General features: G+C 51.4%; 3 protein-coding genes across 7 annotated transcripts in view; 2 read left to right on the top strand and 1 right to left on the bottom strand.

The window, feature by feature from the left end:
• The window catches only part of RMI1 (RecQ mediated genome instability 1), a 60,423-nt gene extending 47,831 nt beyond the window's left edge, over nt 1-12,592 (top strand). For all 4 annotated transcript variants that reach the window (XM_085876879.1, XM_085876882.1, XM_085876881.1 and 1 more), the window contains 3 exons: nt 6,693-6,803; nt 11,972-12,055; nt 12,184-12,592. In XM_085876879.1, the coding sequence (XP_085733005.1) occupies nt 6,693-6,803; nt 11,972-12,055; nt 12,184-12,354 (366 nt within the window). In that variant the 3' untranslated portion in view covers nt 12,355-12,592. The remainder of the gene's footprint in view (nt 1-6,692; nt 6,804-11,971; nt 12,056-12,183) is intronic.
• LOC147027455 (nectin-4-like) overlaps nt 12,589-16,808 on the top strand; it is an 83,539-nt gene continuing 79,319 nt past the window's right edge. Inside the window, exon 1 of one of the 2 annotated variants that reach the window (XM_085876886.1) lies at nt 12,589-12,718. The gene's annotated coding sequence lies outside the window, so the exon portion shown is untranslated. Of the gene's footprint in view, nt 12,719-16,487; nt 16,631-16,808 lie in introns of those variants that run through there. The other variant, XM_085876887.1, reaches the window with a different exon arrangement.
• MRPS6 (mitochondrial ribosomal protein S6) lies at nt 12,768-16,390 on the bottom strand. The gene is made up of 3 exons (XM_085876904.1): nt 16,218-16,390; nt 15,974-16,113; nt 12,768-13,105 (listed from the first exon to the last, which is right to left on the bottom strand). Exons 1-3 carry the CDS (start codon nt 16,260-16,262, stop codon nt 12,919-12,921), a joined length of 372 nt encoding a protein of 123 aa, XP_085733030.1. The 5' UTR covers nt 16,263-16,390; the 3' UTR covers nt 12,768-12,918.

Below are 16,808 nucleotides of genomic sequence, written 5' to 3'. Positions count from 1 at the left end.
TCGCCTGTTCGAAGAACAGAGAGCTATAGCGATACCCCCGGCGTGAGCGTCAGCGTCAGAGTGAGCGTGGGCGTGAAAATGTTAAAGTTTTTGATGCAAGTTATTTTTTCCTTTCTCATGTTTTTATCTTGCACACTTTTTTTTATACGCCCGATATATATTGTTACGGGGCCAGGGGTTGGCCGCGAGCCGACCGCTCTGACGGAGCCGCAAGTCGAGTCGGCCCGACCGATCGCCCGGAATATAGATCGCCGCCCGGATAACTCCGAAGCCGACGGGTCCTTGTGCAAGAACTGTGAAGGGTCAATTTTTCCACCATGTGGTACAGGGTTATTTGCCAATTCTTCAAAATACCTGGAGACCACGTGGCGATCCACTGAGCCTCCACACCCTCGACGGAACTCGTACGAAACAAGCCACTTAAGCGAGCCTGTCCCGTGCGCGATTCCGAGCGGCTTAATCGCCGAGAACCGTTGGTCCGAATGTCCCCCTTTTCCAGCAAACCAACAGCTTTCTAACTCCCAACACACGAAATGCTCAGTCAATAAAGGAATCAACGCGACGATCTGAAAACAGTTAACAATTGGGGTATTTATTAATAATAATGGGGAACTAGGGAAGCACGTAAGAGCAGAACTATAAGGACTATAGGAAATGCAATGCAATCATTTACAGCACACAAAGCACTTAACAATTTCCTACTTGTTAGACGGGTCCACGGACACACGTACGTACACACACACACACACACACACACACACACACACACACACACACACACACACACACACACACACACACACACACACACACACACACACACACACACACACACGTCAAGAAATGGTGGCTGATGCCTTTACTAAGGACTTCAACTCAGAGGACAGATGAGCTGGAACCCAGAACCTATCTCGAACCTCTCCACCTCGTGTGGTCTTCAAGCTGCTCGGACCCGGGCTCCAGCGAGAGCGAGCTGGATCCAATCGCCGTGAGCCGCGATCCTTCCCGAGCTCCAGCGAATCCTCTCGCGCTTCCGAACACGTGCTGGTGAGACGAGGCGCCGATCCTTCCCGTCGATGCGTCGCTATCTCGAAGAACCACCTCCAAGATGAGGCCAAGGAGTCGCACCAAACCGGGAACCGAGCCGGAGAACAAAGAGCTCCACGAGCCAGGAAGAGCCAGCCGAACCAGGCCACGAAGTGGAGCAACAGGCTCGAGCACCCTTGAACCAGGCTGACACTTCTTGACCACCAGGCCGAAGAAGAACCATGACAACCCAAACCAACTCCTCCGATGAACAACTCTCCAACAAGAAGCAAGAACCCCCCCCCTCCCAACAAGACCCCAGAACCATGCAGAAGCAGAAGCTTACTGAACCAGCCCAAACAAAGCAGAGGATCTCTTCTTTATTCTTATCGGCCCCCTCCCCTGCTCCCGGCGTAACTCATGTCCTCGTGCTCCATCCCCCGCTCAACCAAGGGTGGGAGGGAGTTGCTTGCATCATGAATCACAGGACGGGAGAGCTCTTCTTCCTCTTCCCAGAAGAGGGGGAGGGGCGTCTTCCTTTGTGTTGTGATCGCTCTCTAACTATTAAATTGAATCGCAGCGCACTTAATCGATTTCTGCCCATTAAACAATGGAAGGTGGCCTATCTATAGAACATGCACTTATCGACATATCTGAGCTAAAGTAACCTGAATGTTGAGTGCAATCGAATTCCAAATTCGTAACAATATATATCGGGGCGTATTATGTGATACCGGTCGTCCGTCCGTCCGTCCGTCCGTCCGTCCGTCTGTCTCCGTCCGTCCGTTCCTGTCTGCATTCTAACTCCCAAAGTTTTCAATTTTCACGTTTCATATTTGGTACATAGGTACAGACTGTGGAGACGGTGTGTCGCGACATACGTTCGTCATCTAAAGTGGTTGCCATGGCAACCGGGATGCTGTTTTCCATCCGTTCCTGTCCGCACTCTAACTCCCAAAGTTTTCAACTTTCACGTTTCATATTTGGTACATAGGTACAGACTGTGGAGACGGTGTGTCGCGACATACGTTCGGCATCTAAAGTGGTTGCCATGGCAACCAGGATGCTGTTTTCCATGTAGTAGCACAATTCTGTATATACCTTCTTGTCCGGGCGTATATTGTGCTCACTTGCGCTCTTGTTACTGATTACAATATAGAAATACATATATTGCTTTAAAATTATACTTCACTGCAATGCTTTATAAAAAATATTAATTATTAGACTCGTCTTTTAAAAACGATAAATGTATAAACAGGCGAGCATTGGGTGGCTTTGACACCAACTCTCTCGTTATTTCCTCCACTATTTCAATTTCCACCCAACTCTACCCTCTGTTTCATGGCTTAACTAATACAAACAAACAAAAAAATATTTTCCCTTTTCACCTTTCCCTCCTGTAACCACGTGACTTCCTCCACGGATTCTTCCTCTTCCTTCTGTTTCTTCCCTTTCCACATTTCCAATAAAACTTTGATTCTGAAGGTATTCACCACTCACCTTCACGACATTTTTCTTCAAACTCTTCCTTTGCCCTGCCTCCCTCTTCCCTACTCTTCAAAAAAAAAAGGTCTCAAAATGTTTCGACTCGACTCTCTGCCGTGCTCTTTTCGATAAAAACCTGAGTTCAATTCGACCATTCTTTCATCCTGTGCCAAAATGCCACCTGTAACAATGCTTCCTTCCTCCATTCTCGAAATTCTTCTTCACTCCATCCATCTTCCAATGTATTTAAACTTATCTCTGATCTACAAATTTTTTAAATCCCATTTTGCAATGCTTCTTCTCCTTCCATTATTAATCGTTCTTTTCTTTTTCCAATTTCAGATCTCCTTAAATCGACCTCCTGCAAACTCCTTCCCTGTTATGCCCTCTCCTTACTCTACCCATCTTGCCCCCCCCCCCATCCTACCTCCTCTCTTCGCATCTCTCCACTGTCCTTCGCCTTACTAACAGTTCCCCCTCTAGTATCCCAAACTGTGTGGTTTTCTCACATCTGTGGGCTCCACCCAACCTAATAAATCTCTCTCTCGCTCTCTCTCTCTCTCTCTCTCTCTCTCTCTCTCTCTCTCTCTCTCTCTCTCTCTCTCTCTCTCTCTCTCTCTCTCTCTCTGTCTCTCTGTCTCTCTGTCTCTCTGTCTCTCTGTCTCTCTGTCTCTCTGTCTCTCTGTCTCTCTGTCTCTCTGTCTCTCTGTCTCTCTGTCTCTCTGTCTCTCTGTCTCTCTGTCTCTCTGTCTCTCTGTCTCTCTGTCTCTCTGTCTCTCTGTCTCTCTGTCTCTCTGTCTCTCTGTCTCTCTGTCTCTCTGTCTCTGTCTTCCTCCTCTCTCCCTCCTCTCTCTCTCTCTCTCTCCTCTCTCTCTCCTCTCTCTCTCCTCTCTCTCTCCTCTCTTCTCTCTCTCTCTCAGCACACTCCTCAATATCTCAAACACGCTCTCTCTTTCCTCTCATCACATCTCCCCCTCTTCCCACCCCTTCAAATCTTGTTCCTTCCCCCACCCACTCCCATCTTTACCATACCACTACTCAGGCCGAAGTCACATTTGCCACGGCGGCCGTGGGGTCTCTAAAATCTACGGCCATTAGCAATTATACGGCGGCCGCAGTATTTCCACGGTCACACAATGTAGCAGTCACATATGTTTTTATTTTTCGGGGAGCCGCACGGCGTATTTATAAATTGTGGAGACCGAAAACGTGGGGTTGCCGTACGGTCTTTGATTTGATGTCGCACGGTGACCTTAGGGCGTTCCTGCGGTGGCCATAGAATTTTCAAGGCAGATGCAAGGTGCCCGCAAGGCGACCGCAGGGGGGCCCTAAGGCGAACGTGCGGCCAGACGTATGGTAACGAATGGGTTAATTTTTATTTTTTTACCAGTTTTTTTTTCGGCTTGTCGAATTGCTACGGCGAACGTAGAAATAAAAAAGTTATAATTCCACGGCGACCTTACGGCCTGTAAATTATAGCCATACGGCGTCAGGCCACCCTGAGGCCACCTCAAAAACTCTGCAGCTGCCGCACGTTTCTGTCAATTCAGAGGGCGTATGGCCGCCGTATCCTCGCCGTAGAGAAAATGTGACTTAGGCCTCAGTCTCATCCTTCCCCTCTCCCTTTTCCCTCCTCCCTCATGACCGTGCCTGCTCTCATCATCTCCCCTCTCTCTCTCTCAAAGCTTTCCTCTCACCCCTCCCTCTAAATTCAGCCGCCTCCTCCCTCTTCAAAGCAAGCTTCCTTCTCACCTTTCTCAATTCGCCCCCTCAAAATTCTCTCCCTCCCTTCAAATGTACCCCCTCATTCAAATTCACCCCCCTCTCACACTCAAATCTACCTCCTGCTTTTTCAAAGCTGTCTACCCCTCTTCCCACCCCCTCAAACTGTATTCTTCCCCTGCCCGCTTCCATCTTCACCATACCACAACCCAGTCTCATCCTTCCCCTCTCCCCATCCCTCCCTTCTCCCTCCTTCCCCATGAATGTGCCTGCTTATCGTCTCCCCTCCCTCTAAAATCGGCCACCTTCTCCCTCTTCAAAACAAAGTTCGCTCTCTTCCCCCTCACCTTATTCACAAGCCCCCCCACACCTTTCTCTCACCCCCTCTTCCCTGTGTCGTCCTCCCACCCTCTCTCTTTCATCTCATCCCTCCAATCTCCAACTTTCCTTTTGCAACCTCTCTTATTATTCCCGACTGCCCCATCCCATCACCACTTGCCCTTTGTCCTCCTCCCCATCTGACCATCCCCCCCCAGCTCTTCTGAAATTTCCTACACACTGTCAACAACTCTCCCTACCTTCACCTCTCCTCCCTCATCCTCCCCTCCCAGTCCAATACCTGATCTTCATGAGTGATCTCTCTCACTCTCTGGAAAAATCCTCTTTATCTTTTTGCTGATGACTCCACCCTCTGCCATACCATCTCTCATCCCTCTGATCGGCAGGCAGCAGCCTCACCTGGATAAAATCACAAGCTTGTCAAACTCTTGACACCCTCACCGTGTCTCTCCGAAAGGATTGTCTGGAACCCCGCCCCCCCCCCCAACCGACTTTCTCAATGACTTTCTCCAGTCCTTTCATTCAAGCTTTTGGGCCTCACTATCTGCTACGATCTTTCCTGGTCAAGCCACATTTCCAAGCTGGCCTTCAAAGTCAGTTGCCGACTGGGAATTATACATCGTGAAAAGTCTTTCCTTAGCACACATGAGCTTCTTTACCACTTACAAAGCTTTCATCTGCAATCTGATGAAGGACTGCTCTCCCCTCTGGGGCAGTGCTCCTGCCTCGCACCGGGCTCGGCTTCACGCTGTGGAAGCCAAGGCTTTTAGGATCATTGGTATCTCCTGTGATGAAGCTGAGTCTTTGGGTCTCACTCACCGCAGGCAGGTCAATGGCCTTTCTGTCTTCTACCGTCTCCTCTCCGGCTTTACCCACCCTGCTCTCTGTGCTCTGTCCCTCCTATATTTCCGCCGGGTGTTCAATGTCCACCAAAACCCCCCTTCTGGTGAAACTGCCAAAATCGAGAATCACTGCTCACCTTCACTTGCATTCCTCTTTTTTCCTGCCTCTAGAACAAACTCCCACATTCTCTTCAATCCCACTCTTCCCTCCAGGTCTTCAAAACAGCTGTTCACCACCATCTCATGCCTTCCCCCATCCAAAACCATGATCTTTTCGACCCTCATTAATCCACCTTCTTCAAATTCCCCGTTTTCCTTCGTTAAAGTCCTTGTAGTGTCCATCTTGTTTACCCTGTTTTGCCCATCCCCACCCCTCTCCCTTCCACAGATGTAATGTATCTGTTCCCCACTGTTTTTCCCTTCCTTCTTGTCTTGTTATATGTTCTGTGTGTTAGCTCTTACACGAGCCTCAACATGCTAAATGAAAAAAAAATTGCTGGCTTTTGTAATAGTGACCATAACTACTTGTCGTTTGTATCGACAGTCATGCTGAAGGTACGATGGACGTCATGATGCACCACGAAACTGCTTCCAATACCGTACATTTCTCAGTAATTTTGATTTTGGGTGTGAACCCAATGTAAACCTGTCATGTCTGGTTGTGGAGTTAGCCTGTTTGATGTGGGTGTAAACCTCGTCATCCTCCTCCGTGTGCAGCACATGGCTGCAAGTATCATTGGCTGGGGCACGGCTATTCCACGAATACAATGCCCCTGTTACCATTGCACTGGTACTCATTTTACCGACCTCAGAAGGATGACAGGCTGAGTCAACCCCACCTGGTGTTAATTCACCGGCCCGACAGGGACTTGAACTCAAGACCCTCGGATCTTAAGCCAGCCAATTAACTGTTAAGGCGACACCATGCGTCGTAAACCTCTCATCATTTCATTGATTACGGAGTCCTCCCGTTTCGTGTTCCTATCTGAACCAATGGTTTATGATGCTGGAAAACCAGGTTCAAATCCCACATACAGGACTACATGTATTTGCCCATCATGTACTGCCTTTAATTGGTGTTGCACCACACTGTCTACTCATGCCTTTGTCCTGCTTTTGATTTGCTGTTTGTACAAGTTATAACCCGAGCTTGAGATGAACGTATGACGAGAATGGAAGGACTTGCGTGCAGATTTATTCTTGTAAAGCATGAAGCCACTGCAGGGAAACTGAAGTGCTTTCCTTCACCAGGATCGCTTTGTTGTGCTCCTTTCTCAGGGCTTCATTGTGACGCTGCTCAGCCACCTGAAGATGGAAAACGATTCCTGGGGCATGGAGGTTCGCATCACGGATGGCTCTGCCTGTCTCGACGTCTCCTTGAGTCCTTCGGTAAGCCGACGGATAACAAGCTTCGTACGGCATTAATGAGCGACGGGATGAGTGTTTTAATGTTTCATCTTCATTTGTGTGGCTAGAAGGTGTGCATTGAGAGATAGGAAATTGATTGCTGTTGTAATAACTGGAATGGCACTGCAAGAAGGTCCAAAATCGGTTTGAGTTTGTGCACCTCTTTCATTTGAAACGTCTATAATGCAGCGTTGTTTTGGTGAAATATCAAAAACCAGAAAAAACAAAGGTGAAAGCTCCTGAATGTTTTTGGGTTGTATACAGTATGTACTATCGTTGGTAATCACACTGACTCCAATCTGTCGAGTCCAGAAGAATTGCCGATATCGACCAAGCACTAATACTGTATGCCTGGTGTTGGCTGAATGGTAAAGGCCCTGTCACACCTTGATGATTTAGCCAGCGTATGCCTGACGTATGAAAAATTTGGCTAAAACGCTGGCACACGTCGAATACATTATGGGTAAGTTTGTATACGTCGTAGTATGCTGGCATACGTCGTAGTACGCTGGCACATGTCGTAGTACGCCAAGCTGTTAGACAAATTTTCCATGCTTGAAATTTTTTGACGTATGCCAGCATATGACTCGCACGTTCCGCATAGCGCTGGCCATAAATTGTAGGCACGTTACGCGATCGTTGACACACGTCGACACACGTGACTTGTAAGTTACTCATAAGTCGAAACACGTCGAGGTAATGTTAGCGTACCCGAAACTTATTTCTAACCTATGAGTAACGTGTTGTAGGCACGTTACGCGATCGTTGACACACGTCGACACACGTTACTTGTAAGTTACTCATAAGTCGAAAGACGTCAAGGTAATGGTTAGCGTCAGTGTTCCAGACTCCCTGGTTTTTTTAGGGGTTTTTTTTTTCTTTGGTATGACGGTGATGTTGACACTTCGATTTCTAGTGCGGTTATAATATAATATAATTAATAGGCTGCCGCTCAACGATTTAAATCATAACCGCACTAGAAATCAGTGTCAACATCAACGTCAAACCGAAGGAAAAAAAATAAAAACCAATGTCACCCGCAGGGTGACCCGTATCTTGCAAAAAGGTGACCACGTGTGACTTCTTTAAGGTCACACTGAGGTGAACAGAGCTGCTATCCACCAGGAGCGACTCCTTGAGGAATATCTGCCAACGAGAGATTCCGATGAGAATCGTTCTACAGAGTAACCATGAAAAATATGCTTTTTCCTCATAACGTCACCAAATGACGTCATAATGTCTCAAGCTTGACATATCTAGAAAGCACTCATCGAGGTGTTCAATTTGAGGTACTACACGATATGGTTCCTAAAACTTGAAAATTTGACCTTGGGGTCAAATATGTTTGACCTGAGGCGCTAACCATGAAGGTCAAGGCCAATCGCCACCAAAAATTAATCAGCTGAGCGCCAGACCATGAACTATATTCCCATGAAGTTTGAAGACGATCCGATCAAAATTACTCAAAAAATAAGGGTTTCGTCGACTCCCCTGATTTGCGACAAAGTGACCTTGACCTTTGACCTTGACCTTCAAAATTTTATGCGCTGAAAGGGACCTCTATAGGCCTCTGATATGCGAAGTTACAAAAATTTCCAATGATAACTGTGCTCTGCAGAATTTTTTATATGTGATTACAGACAAACAAAAAAAAACATACAAGCTGACTAACATATCTTGCAAAAACTTCGTTTTGGCAAGATAAAAAAACAAAAACCAGGGAGTCTGGAACACTGACGCGAACCATTACCTCCACGTGTTTCGACTTATGAGTAACGTGTGTCGACGTGTGTCAACGATCGCGTAACGTGCCTACAACTTATGGCCAGCGTATATGGAACGTGTATCATACGCCGATAAATTTTCAACATGCTGAAAATTTCTCGACATACTCGACTTATGACGACGTATGCCAGCGCACTACGACGTATGCCAGCGTCCACTTAACGTATACAAAACTTACCCATAACGTATTTGATGTGTGCCTGCTTGGTTCGGCAAATTTTTCATATGTCGGCATACGCTGGCTAAAACGTCAAGGTGTGACAGTGGCTTCACACTTCGATGTCTAGTGCGGTTATGATTTGAATCGTCGAGCCGCAGCCTATGAATAGCCGACGCCACGTGATCGTCGGCGATACGCTACCGCGCTTTGCCTAAGTTAGACTATCGTTGGCAAAGGTTGTGAACGCCGACAACACGCTCAGCATTCGTTGGTATAAGTTATCTATATGTGATTGAAACGTTCTGTGTACGTTACTTATATGTTATGCATACGTCCAACACGTTATTATAGGCCCAAAACTTATAAAAACATCAATAGTTCAGCGTACGCCAGCGTTTTACATAAATTTTGATACGTTGCCATACGCTGGCTAAAACGTCAAGGTGTGACAGCCCCTTTAGAGTGGTGGGCTTGGGATCCGAGGATCCTGAGTTCAAATCTCACTCAGCTGTTGAATGAAAAACCAGGTGTGGTTAACTCGACCTGTCATCCTTCTGAGGTTGGCAAAATGAGTGCCAGCATGCTGGTATACTGTGTCGGAGTGGCGACCCGTCCAGGATTGTGCCCACTAGCCAAGGAGACTGCTTAAGCAGCACCAAAGCTCTACACCGAGTATGGTCCCAATTGATGGATGGATATACTGTGCGTGTGTTTTGTTCATAAAGCATAACATTCTCTCTGCTAACTCCCCTCCCCCTCTCTCTCTGCCCCTAATAATACAGTGCAGCACCCTCTTCCCACACCTTTCTCTCTCCCGCCCCCCCCCCCTGTCTCCAAATGTATCCTGACGGTGATTATCTCCATAAATGTCCAGACGGACCCTCCCTTCACATTCCCTTTCCTTGCCCTCCTCCCACACAGCCTTCCCTTCTCCTCCCCACACAGCCTTCCCTTCCCCCCTCCCCACACAGCCTTCCCTTCCCCCTCCCCACACAGCCTTCCCTTCCCCCCTCCCCACACAGCCTTCCTTTCCCCCCTCCCCACACAGCCTTCCCTTCCCCACCTCCCCACACAGCCTTCCCTTCCCCACCTCCCCACACAGCCTTCCCTTCCCCCTCCCCACACAGCCTTCCCTTCCCCCTCCCCACACAGCCTTCCCTTCCCCCTCCCCACACAGCCTTCCCTTCCCCCTCCCCACACAGCCTTCCCTTCCCCCTCCCCACACAGCCTTCCCTTCCCCCTCCCCACACAGCCTTCCCTTCCCCCACACTTCCTTCCCTTCCCCCACACTTCCTTCCCTTCCCCCACACTTCCTTCCCTTCCCCAGCCCTCACACTTCCTTCCCTTCCCCAGCCCTCACACTTCCCTCCCTTCCCCAGCCCTCACACTTCCCTCCCTTCCCCAGCCCTCACACTTCCCTCCCTTCCCCAGCCCTCACACCTCTCTCCCTCTCCCCTTCCCCACCCCTCCTCCCTCTCTCCCTCCCCCACCTCCTCCTCCCTCTCCCCCCCCACCCCTCCTCCCTCTCCCCCACCCCCACCCCTCCTCCCTCTCCCCCACCCCCACCCCTCCTCCCTCTCCCCCACCCCCACCCCTCCTCCTCCCTCTCCCCCACCCCCACCCTCCTCCCTCTCCCCCCACCCCTCCTCCCTCTCCCCCTCCCCTCCTCCCTCTCTCCTCTCCCCCACCCCTCCTCCCTCTCCCTCTCCCCCACCCCTCCTCCCTCCTCCCTCTCCCCCACCCTCCTCCTCCTCTCCCCCACCCTCCTCCCTCTCCCCACCCCTCCTCCCTCTCCCCCACCCCCTCCTCCCTCTCCCCCACCCCCTCCTCCCTCTCCCCCACCCCCTCCTCCCTCTCCCCCACCCCTCCTCCCTCCCCCTCTCCCCACCCCCTCCTCCCTCTCCCCCACCCCTCCTCCCTCTCCCTCTCCCCCACCCCTCCTCCCTCTCCCTCTCCCCCACCCCTCCTCCCTCTCCCTCTCCCCCACCCCTCCTCCCTCTCCCCCACCCCTCCTCCCTCTCCCTCTCCCCACCCCCTCCTCCCTCTCCCTCTCCCCCCACCCCTCCTCCCCTCTCCCTCTCTCCCCCCACCCCTCCTCCCTCTCCCTCTCCCCCACCCCTCCTCCCTCTCCCCCACCCCTCCTCCCTCTCCCTCTCCCCCACCCCTCCTCCCTCTCCCCCCACCCCCACCCCTCCTCCCTCTCCCCCACCCCTCCTCCCTCTCCCCCACCCCCCTCCTCCCCTCTCCCCCACCCTCCTCCCTTCTCCCCCACCCCTCCTCCCTCTCCCCTCTCCCCCACCCCTCCTCCCTCTCCCCTCCCCCACCCCCCTCCTCCCTCTCCCCTCCCCCCACCCCTCCTCCCTCTCCCCCTCCCCCTCCCCCACCCCCTCCTCCCTCTCCCCCTCCCCGACCCCTCCTCCCTCTCCCCCTCCCCCACCCCTCCTCCCTCTCCCCTCCCCCACCCCTCCTCCCTCTCCCCCTCCCCCCACCCCTCCTCCCTCTCCCTCCCCCACCCCTCCTCCCTCTCCCCCACCCCCTCCTCCCTCTCCCCTCCCCCACCCCTCCTCCCTCTCCCCTCCCCCACCCCCTCCTCCCTCTCCCCTCCCCCACCCCTCCTCCCTCTCCCCAACCACTTCTCCCTCTCCCCCACCCCCTCCTCCCTCTCCCCCACCCCCTCCTCCCTCTCCCTCCCCATATCAGTGTTCCTAGCAATCAAGGTCTGTTGAACATTTGATGACAAAAGCTGAAATGGTAAAAAGTTATGAGGTGGACAGACATACAGACGGACACGCAGACAGAAGCAATTACAAAACCCTAAATATCATGATGTCAACAACTTGGAGCTTTTCTCTTGGATGATTTTTCAGTCTTCACAATTACTTTAATGCTAATGTTCAGGCTTGTTAATCTGATTTGCACAACATGAAAAGCAGCACGATCATCTCATGTAACCATCTCACACTCAATACTCATCCTCAACACCTATCCTCACAATCTTTTGACCCCCCCATTAACCCTTCCTCACCCCACCCTCTTGTATGCAGGTTACTATTTCTTGCCCCCCTTTCATTCCTTTACTCGTATCTGACTATTGTCCCATTGTGACTTGTCTTATCACCCTCCGTCACCTTGTTCTTTCATGACCCTCGATCTTGTTGAGGTGCATGGCATACAGATAATCTTGCTTTGTTGTCCTCTTGTGCAGCTTTTAAAAGAGTTAATTGGATTAAGTGTGGTGGAGGTCATGACCCTCAGAAAACAACAGACAACACGAGTGCAAGCTGAGCTGGTAAGGGTGTCCATGAATACCCCCCCCCCCAAGTTGTATGCTGGCACGGCTTTATTATTATTTTAATGTTTCTTAAATATTTAAACCTCAAATGTTTCCTCATACAAACTTCGTGATCGTTACCTTAGAGATTGAAGAGGCTCCAGCAGAATCTGATCGATCTTTGCTGCTTCATGGACATCGAGTTTAACCCCGGGTACGCTTCTCCGCTCCTCGTGGCCCTGTACGCCCCCACTCAAGCTGATGTCGCTGCTCTGAGCTTGCGAGCGAAGAAGAGTCATTTCAGCCTCGTGTACTAAATGAACTTTCACATTTCAATCCCTTTCTTTATTGAACGATTATATTCATTTTCCATTTATGTTCTCAAATGGTTAATATGAGCCCCAATTACACTAATCCATCGTCGGAAGAGCTCTTCACTACAATATGAACGATGTCTCTTTCGGTGATTACGGTTGGTTGGAGTTGTAATAAGCTCCATTATGAAGGTGCAGATGTAAAAGTTTCTGAAATGCTGAATAAATTTTTTGACTTTAACTTCATTTAAACTATTTTGTTCTCTTTACCTTCACTTCTCCTCCACCCCACAAAACTTTCGAGTTTCTCCAATTGCTGTGAAGGTTCCGTGGCTCCTTCCTCATCAAGCAGGATATCCACACACAGGTGACTCCACGACCCGAAGATGCTTTAGTGAGAAAAAAAAAAAATGAACTCATCCCAAAGTGGCGGTTTTATTCATAGCATGAGTACGTGACTTGGCTGTGGTTCATGATTCAAACACCTTTTAAACACAGGTGTGTCATCTGCTGGACCTGGACCCAGTGCATCGAAATTTATCAGCAGCAGAGGGCAATGTAATGAGTTTATTTCTTCTTCTTTTGTTGGAGCAGTTTTTCTGCATAATCAATGGGGATTAAACCTGGGCAGGTAGCGGGTTCGCCGTCCTGGAAGCGGGTGATCGTCGGTCGGATGACGTTGATGTCACGATGAAGTTCGGCGAGGAACGGAGTGAGCGAATCGGTCGGGGCGTGTGTGTCCACTACGAAGTATCTGTAGGGGATTCGGATCGAGGAGGAGAGAAGAACTGAATAAGGAGAAAACAATGAGCAAAACGTTTTGAACATTTTAAACTCGTTTCATTGAAGGCCTTTTCCCTGCGCTCACATAAATTTCATAAACTTTTTTAATATCACATAAATTGCAAATAAATATAATATCACCAATAAATTTGCACAAAAGAAATGTTTGTATTACGATTGGTGTAAATCGTGCCAACACAGAAAATCTGCAACGACGTGTGGAGAGGCAAGGGGGGGGGGAATGGCGAGGGGGGGGGGGATGGCGAGGCGAGGATGGCGAGCCGATCCACGCAATTGAAACAATAAGGATTGAAGACCTCACGAAAAGCCCGACGTAATGCATGTTGTCCCATTTACCCACGAGACATATAGAAGGGCAGACTGAACGAATAAAGATAATTGTCTCAGGATCGCTATATGTTGTTGTGTGCTATTCCCTTGGGGGAGTGCCGGATTCGCAGAAACCCCCCCCAGGCCACATGGTCGAGGGTCATGTATTTATCTGCTTTCCCAGTCCCCTTTCAGACGAATATTTCATTCTTCCTTTTTTTCTTCTCTCGATACAACATCCACCTCCAGAAACCTTGTCCTTTACTATTTGATCATCTTTTTTCTGAAACATCTTTTCCATTCTTGCAATTGTTTATTGCTGTCTGACCTTCACCAATCATATCATCAGTTCCTTAATTTATATGACAGGCTCTCCAGCCTCCTCCAGCTAAAAACAGCTTAAATTCCAACGACAAAACTTCCTGCCCCCTTTCTATTTAGCCTTCAGCCATCATTCTGGAAACTTCACACCCCGAACTCCTCTGTTCACCCCAAACTCACCCTGGACCCGAAGAATCACAGCTCTTGCCCTCATCCCACCTCTCCCCAAGCGCTTCTTGACTCCACCCCCAATTCATGCCTCAACCCCCCCAATCACGACCCTATCTCTCCCCCGCCCCCCTCAACACGACCCAATCTCTCTCCCCCCACCACGATGCTATCTCTCTCCCCCCCCCACGATCCTATCTCTCTCCCCCCCACGATCCTATCTCTCCCCCCCCCACGATCCTATCTCTCTCCCCCCCCACGATCCTATCTCTCTCCCCCCCCACGATCCTATCTCTCTCCCCCCCCACGATCCTATCTCTCTCCCCCCCCACGATCCTATCTCTCTCCCCCCCACGATCCTATCTCTCTCCCCCCCCACGATCCTATCTCTCTCCCCCCCCCACGATCCTATCTCTCTCCCCCCCACGATCCTATCTCTCTCCCCCCCACGATCCTATCTCTCCCCCCCCACGATCCTATCTCTCCCCCCCCCACGATCCTATCTCTCCCCCCCCACGATCCTATCTCTCTCCCCCCCACGATCCTATCTCTCTCCCCCCCACGATCCTATCTCTCTCCCCCCCACGATCCTATCTCTCTCCCCCCCACGATCCTATCTCTCTCCCCCCCACGATCCTATCTCTCTCCCCCCCACGATCCTATCTCTCTCCCCCCCACGATCCTATCTCTCTCCCCCCCCACGATCCTATCTCTCTCCCCCCACGATCCTATCTCTCTCCCCCCCCACGATCCTATCTCTCTCCCCCCCACGATCCTATCTCTCTCCCCCCCCACGATCCTATCTCTCTCCCCCCCACGATCCTATCTCTCTCCCCCCACGATCCTATCTCTCTCCCCCCCACGATCCTATCTCTCTCCCCCCCCCCACGATCCTATCTCTCTCCCCCCCCACGATCCTATCTCTCCCCCCCCCCACGACCCTATCTCTCCCCCCCCCACGACCCTATCTCTCCCCCCCACGACCCTATCTCTCCCCCCCACGACCCTATCTCTCCCCCCCCCACGATCCTATCTCTCCCCTCCCCCACGATCCTATCTCTCCCCCCCACGATCCTATCTCTCCCCCCCCACGACCCTATCTCTCTCCCCCCCACGACCCTATCTCTCCCCCCCACGACCCTATCTCTCTCCCCCCCCCGACCCTATCTCTCTCCCCCCACGACCCTATCTCTCTCCCCCCACGACCCTATCTCTCTCCCCCCCACGACCCTATCTCTCTCCCCCCCACGACCCTATCTCTCTCCCCCCACGACCCTATCTCTCTCCCCCCACGACCCTATCTCTCTCCCCCCACGACCCTATCTCTCTCCCCCCCACGACCCTATCTCTCTCCCCCCCACGACCCTATCTCTCCCCCCCCACGACCCTATCTCTCCCCCCCCCCACGACCCTATCTCTCCCCCCCCCACGACCCTATCTCTCCCCCCCCACGACCCTATCTCTCTCCCCCCACGACCCTATCTCTCTCCCCCCCACGACCCTATCTCTCTCCCCCCCCACGACCCTATCTCTCTCCCCCCCCACGACCCTATCTCTCTCTCTCCCCCCCACGACCCTATCTCTCTCCCCCCCACGACCCTATCTCTCTCCCCCCCCCGACCCTATCTCTCTCCCCCCCCCGACCCTATCTCTCTCCCCCCCACGACCCTATCTCTCTCCCCCCCACGACCCTATCTCTCTCCCCCCCCCACGACCCTATCTCTCTCCCCCCCACGACCCTATCTCTCTCCCCCCCACGACCCTATCTCTCTCCCCCCACGACCCTATCTCTCTCCCCCACGACCCTATCTCTCTCCCCCACGACCCTATCTCTCTCCCCCCACGACCCTATCTCTCTCCCCCCCACGACCCTATCTCTCTCCCCCCACGACCCTATCTCTCTCCCCCCACGACCCTATCTCTCTCCCCCCACGACCCTATCTCTCTCCCCCCCCCCACGACCCTATCTCCCTCTCCCCCTCGCACTACTTCCCGCCCTCCATCGCATTCCGATTCTCACCGTCCACACGTGTTCACAAGTCCGTGCTTGGCGATGCGGAAAGGCAACCTCCTTTCCCCGAGACTATCGATCTTTCTGACCACCGCCCCCCTCTTCATGATGGCTCCCAGTATCCGCCGTAAGGTCTCCACCGTCTCTGGCTGAAGTACACACCGGGGTCGGATGAAAGTAGCGATCGCTGTGAATTCCGAGTATTTTGAGACATTCAAATCAAATCAAACCAAACCAATAACCCTCCTCGCACCTTCTCCATGACTTTCAACACGAGTGCGAGCTCGTAACGCGGCATGCCGACCGTCCATTCACAATTTCATCCGGACACTTTCCCTTGGCTTTGCAACTCGTTTTTAAATCGTTTACCCGACGGTCTTGCGGAACGTGTGTACGTTCACTCCTTTACAAGCCGCATCTTCGGTCCGAGTTAGTAAAAAGTGAATTAAACAAAACAAGCTCAATATTTATATCGCCGCCAAAACCGCTTCCATTACACCGCATATACAGCACCGTCAGAGGAAGCGGACGTGCACCGGTTCGGCAAAAACAAACATGCTCGGGACAATACCCCTGGACGTTCACCTGGTGGCGGCTCGATAAGATAACCAGGGAACCGCTGGAAGACATGTATGACCCACAAAATATGTAATGGACAAGAAGAAAGTAAATTCCTATTTTGGGGAGCAACCCCCCAACCCCTTTACTCCCCTAACACCTCGATTTTTCCAATGTCATGTCTCACGACCCTTGGTAAATCACGAGTGATTAACGTTGTGGTCGTTTCATCAGAATCGTGTGTGTGTGTGTGTGTGTGTGTGTGTGTGTGTGTGTGTGTGTGTGT

Source organism: Eptatretus burgeri, chromosome 4 (assembly GCF_056783735.1).
Source record: "Eptatretus burgeri isolate ZD-2024b chromosome 4, Ebu_testis_v1, whole genome shotgun sequence".
NCBI classification, from domain to species: domain Eukaryota; kingdom Metazoa; phylum Chordata; class Myxini; order Myxiniformes; family Myxinidae; genus Eptatretus; species Eptatretus burgeri.
Note: the sequence above shows the minus strand (reverse complement) of the source record. Positions and strands in the feature narration are given on the sequence as shown.

What these genes read in the sequence shown, in the direction of transcription:
- MRPS6 (XM_085876904.1), bottom strand. Translation starts at nt 16,262, where the DNA reads ATGCCGCGTTACGAGCTCGCACTCGTGTTGAAAGTCATGGAGAAG. An exon ending in TGTTGAAAGTCATGGAGAAG is followed by an intron (nt 16,114 to 16,217) that starts GTGCGAGGAGGG and finishes TGTGTACTTCAG; the next exon opens with CCAGAGACGGTGGAGACCTT. An exon ending in CTTGTGAACACGTGTGGACG is followed by an intron (nt 13,106 to 15,973) that starts GTGAGAATCGGA and finishes AATCCCCTACAG; the next exon opens with ATACTTCGTAGTGGACACAC.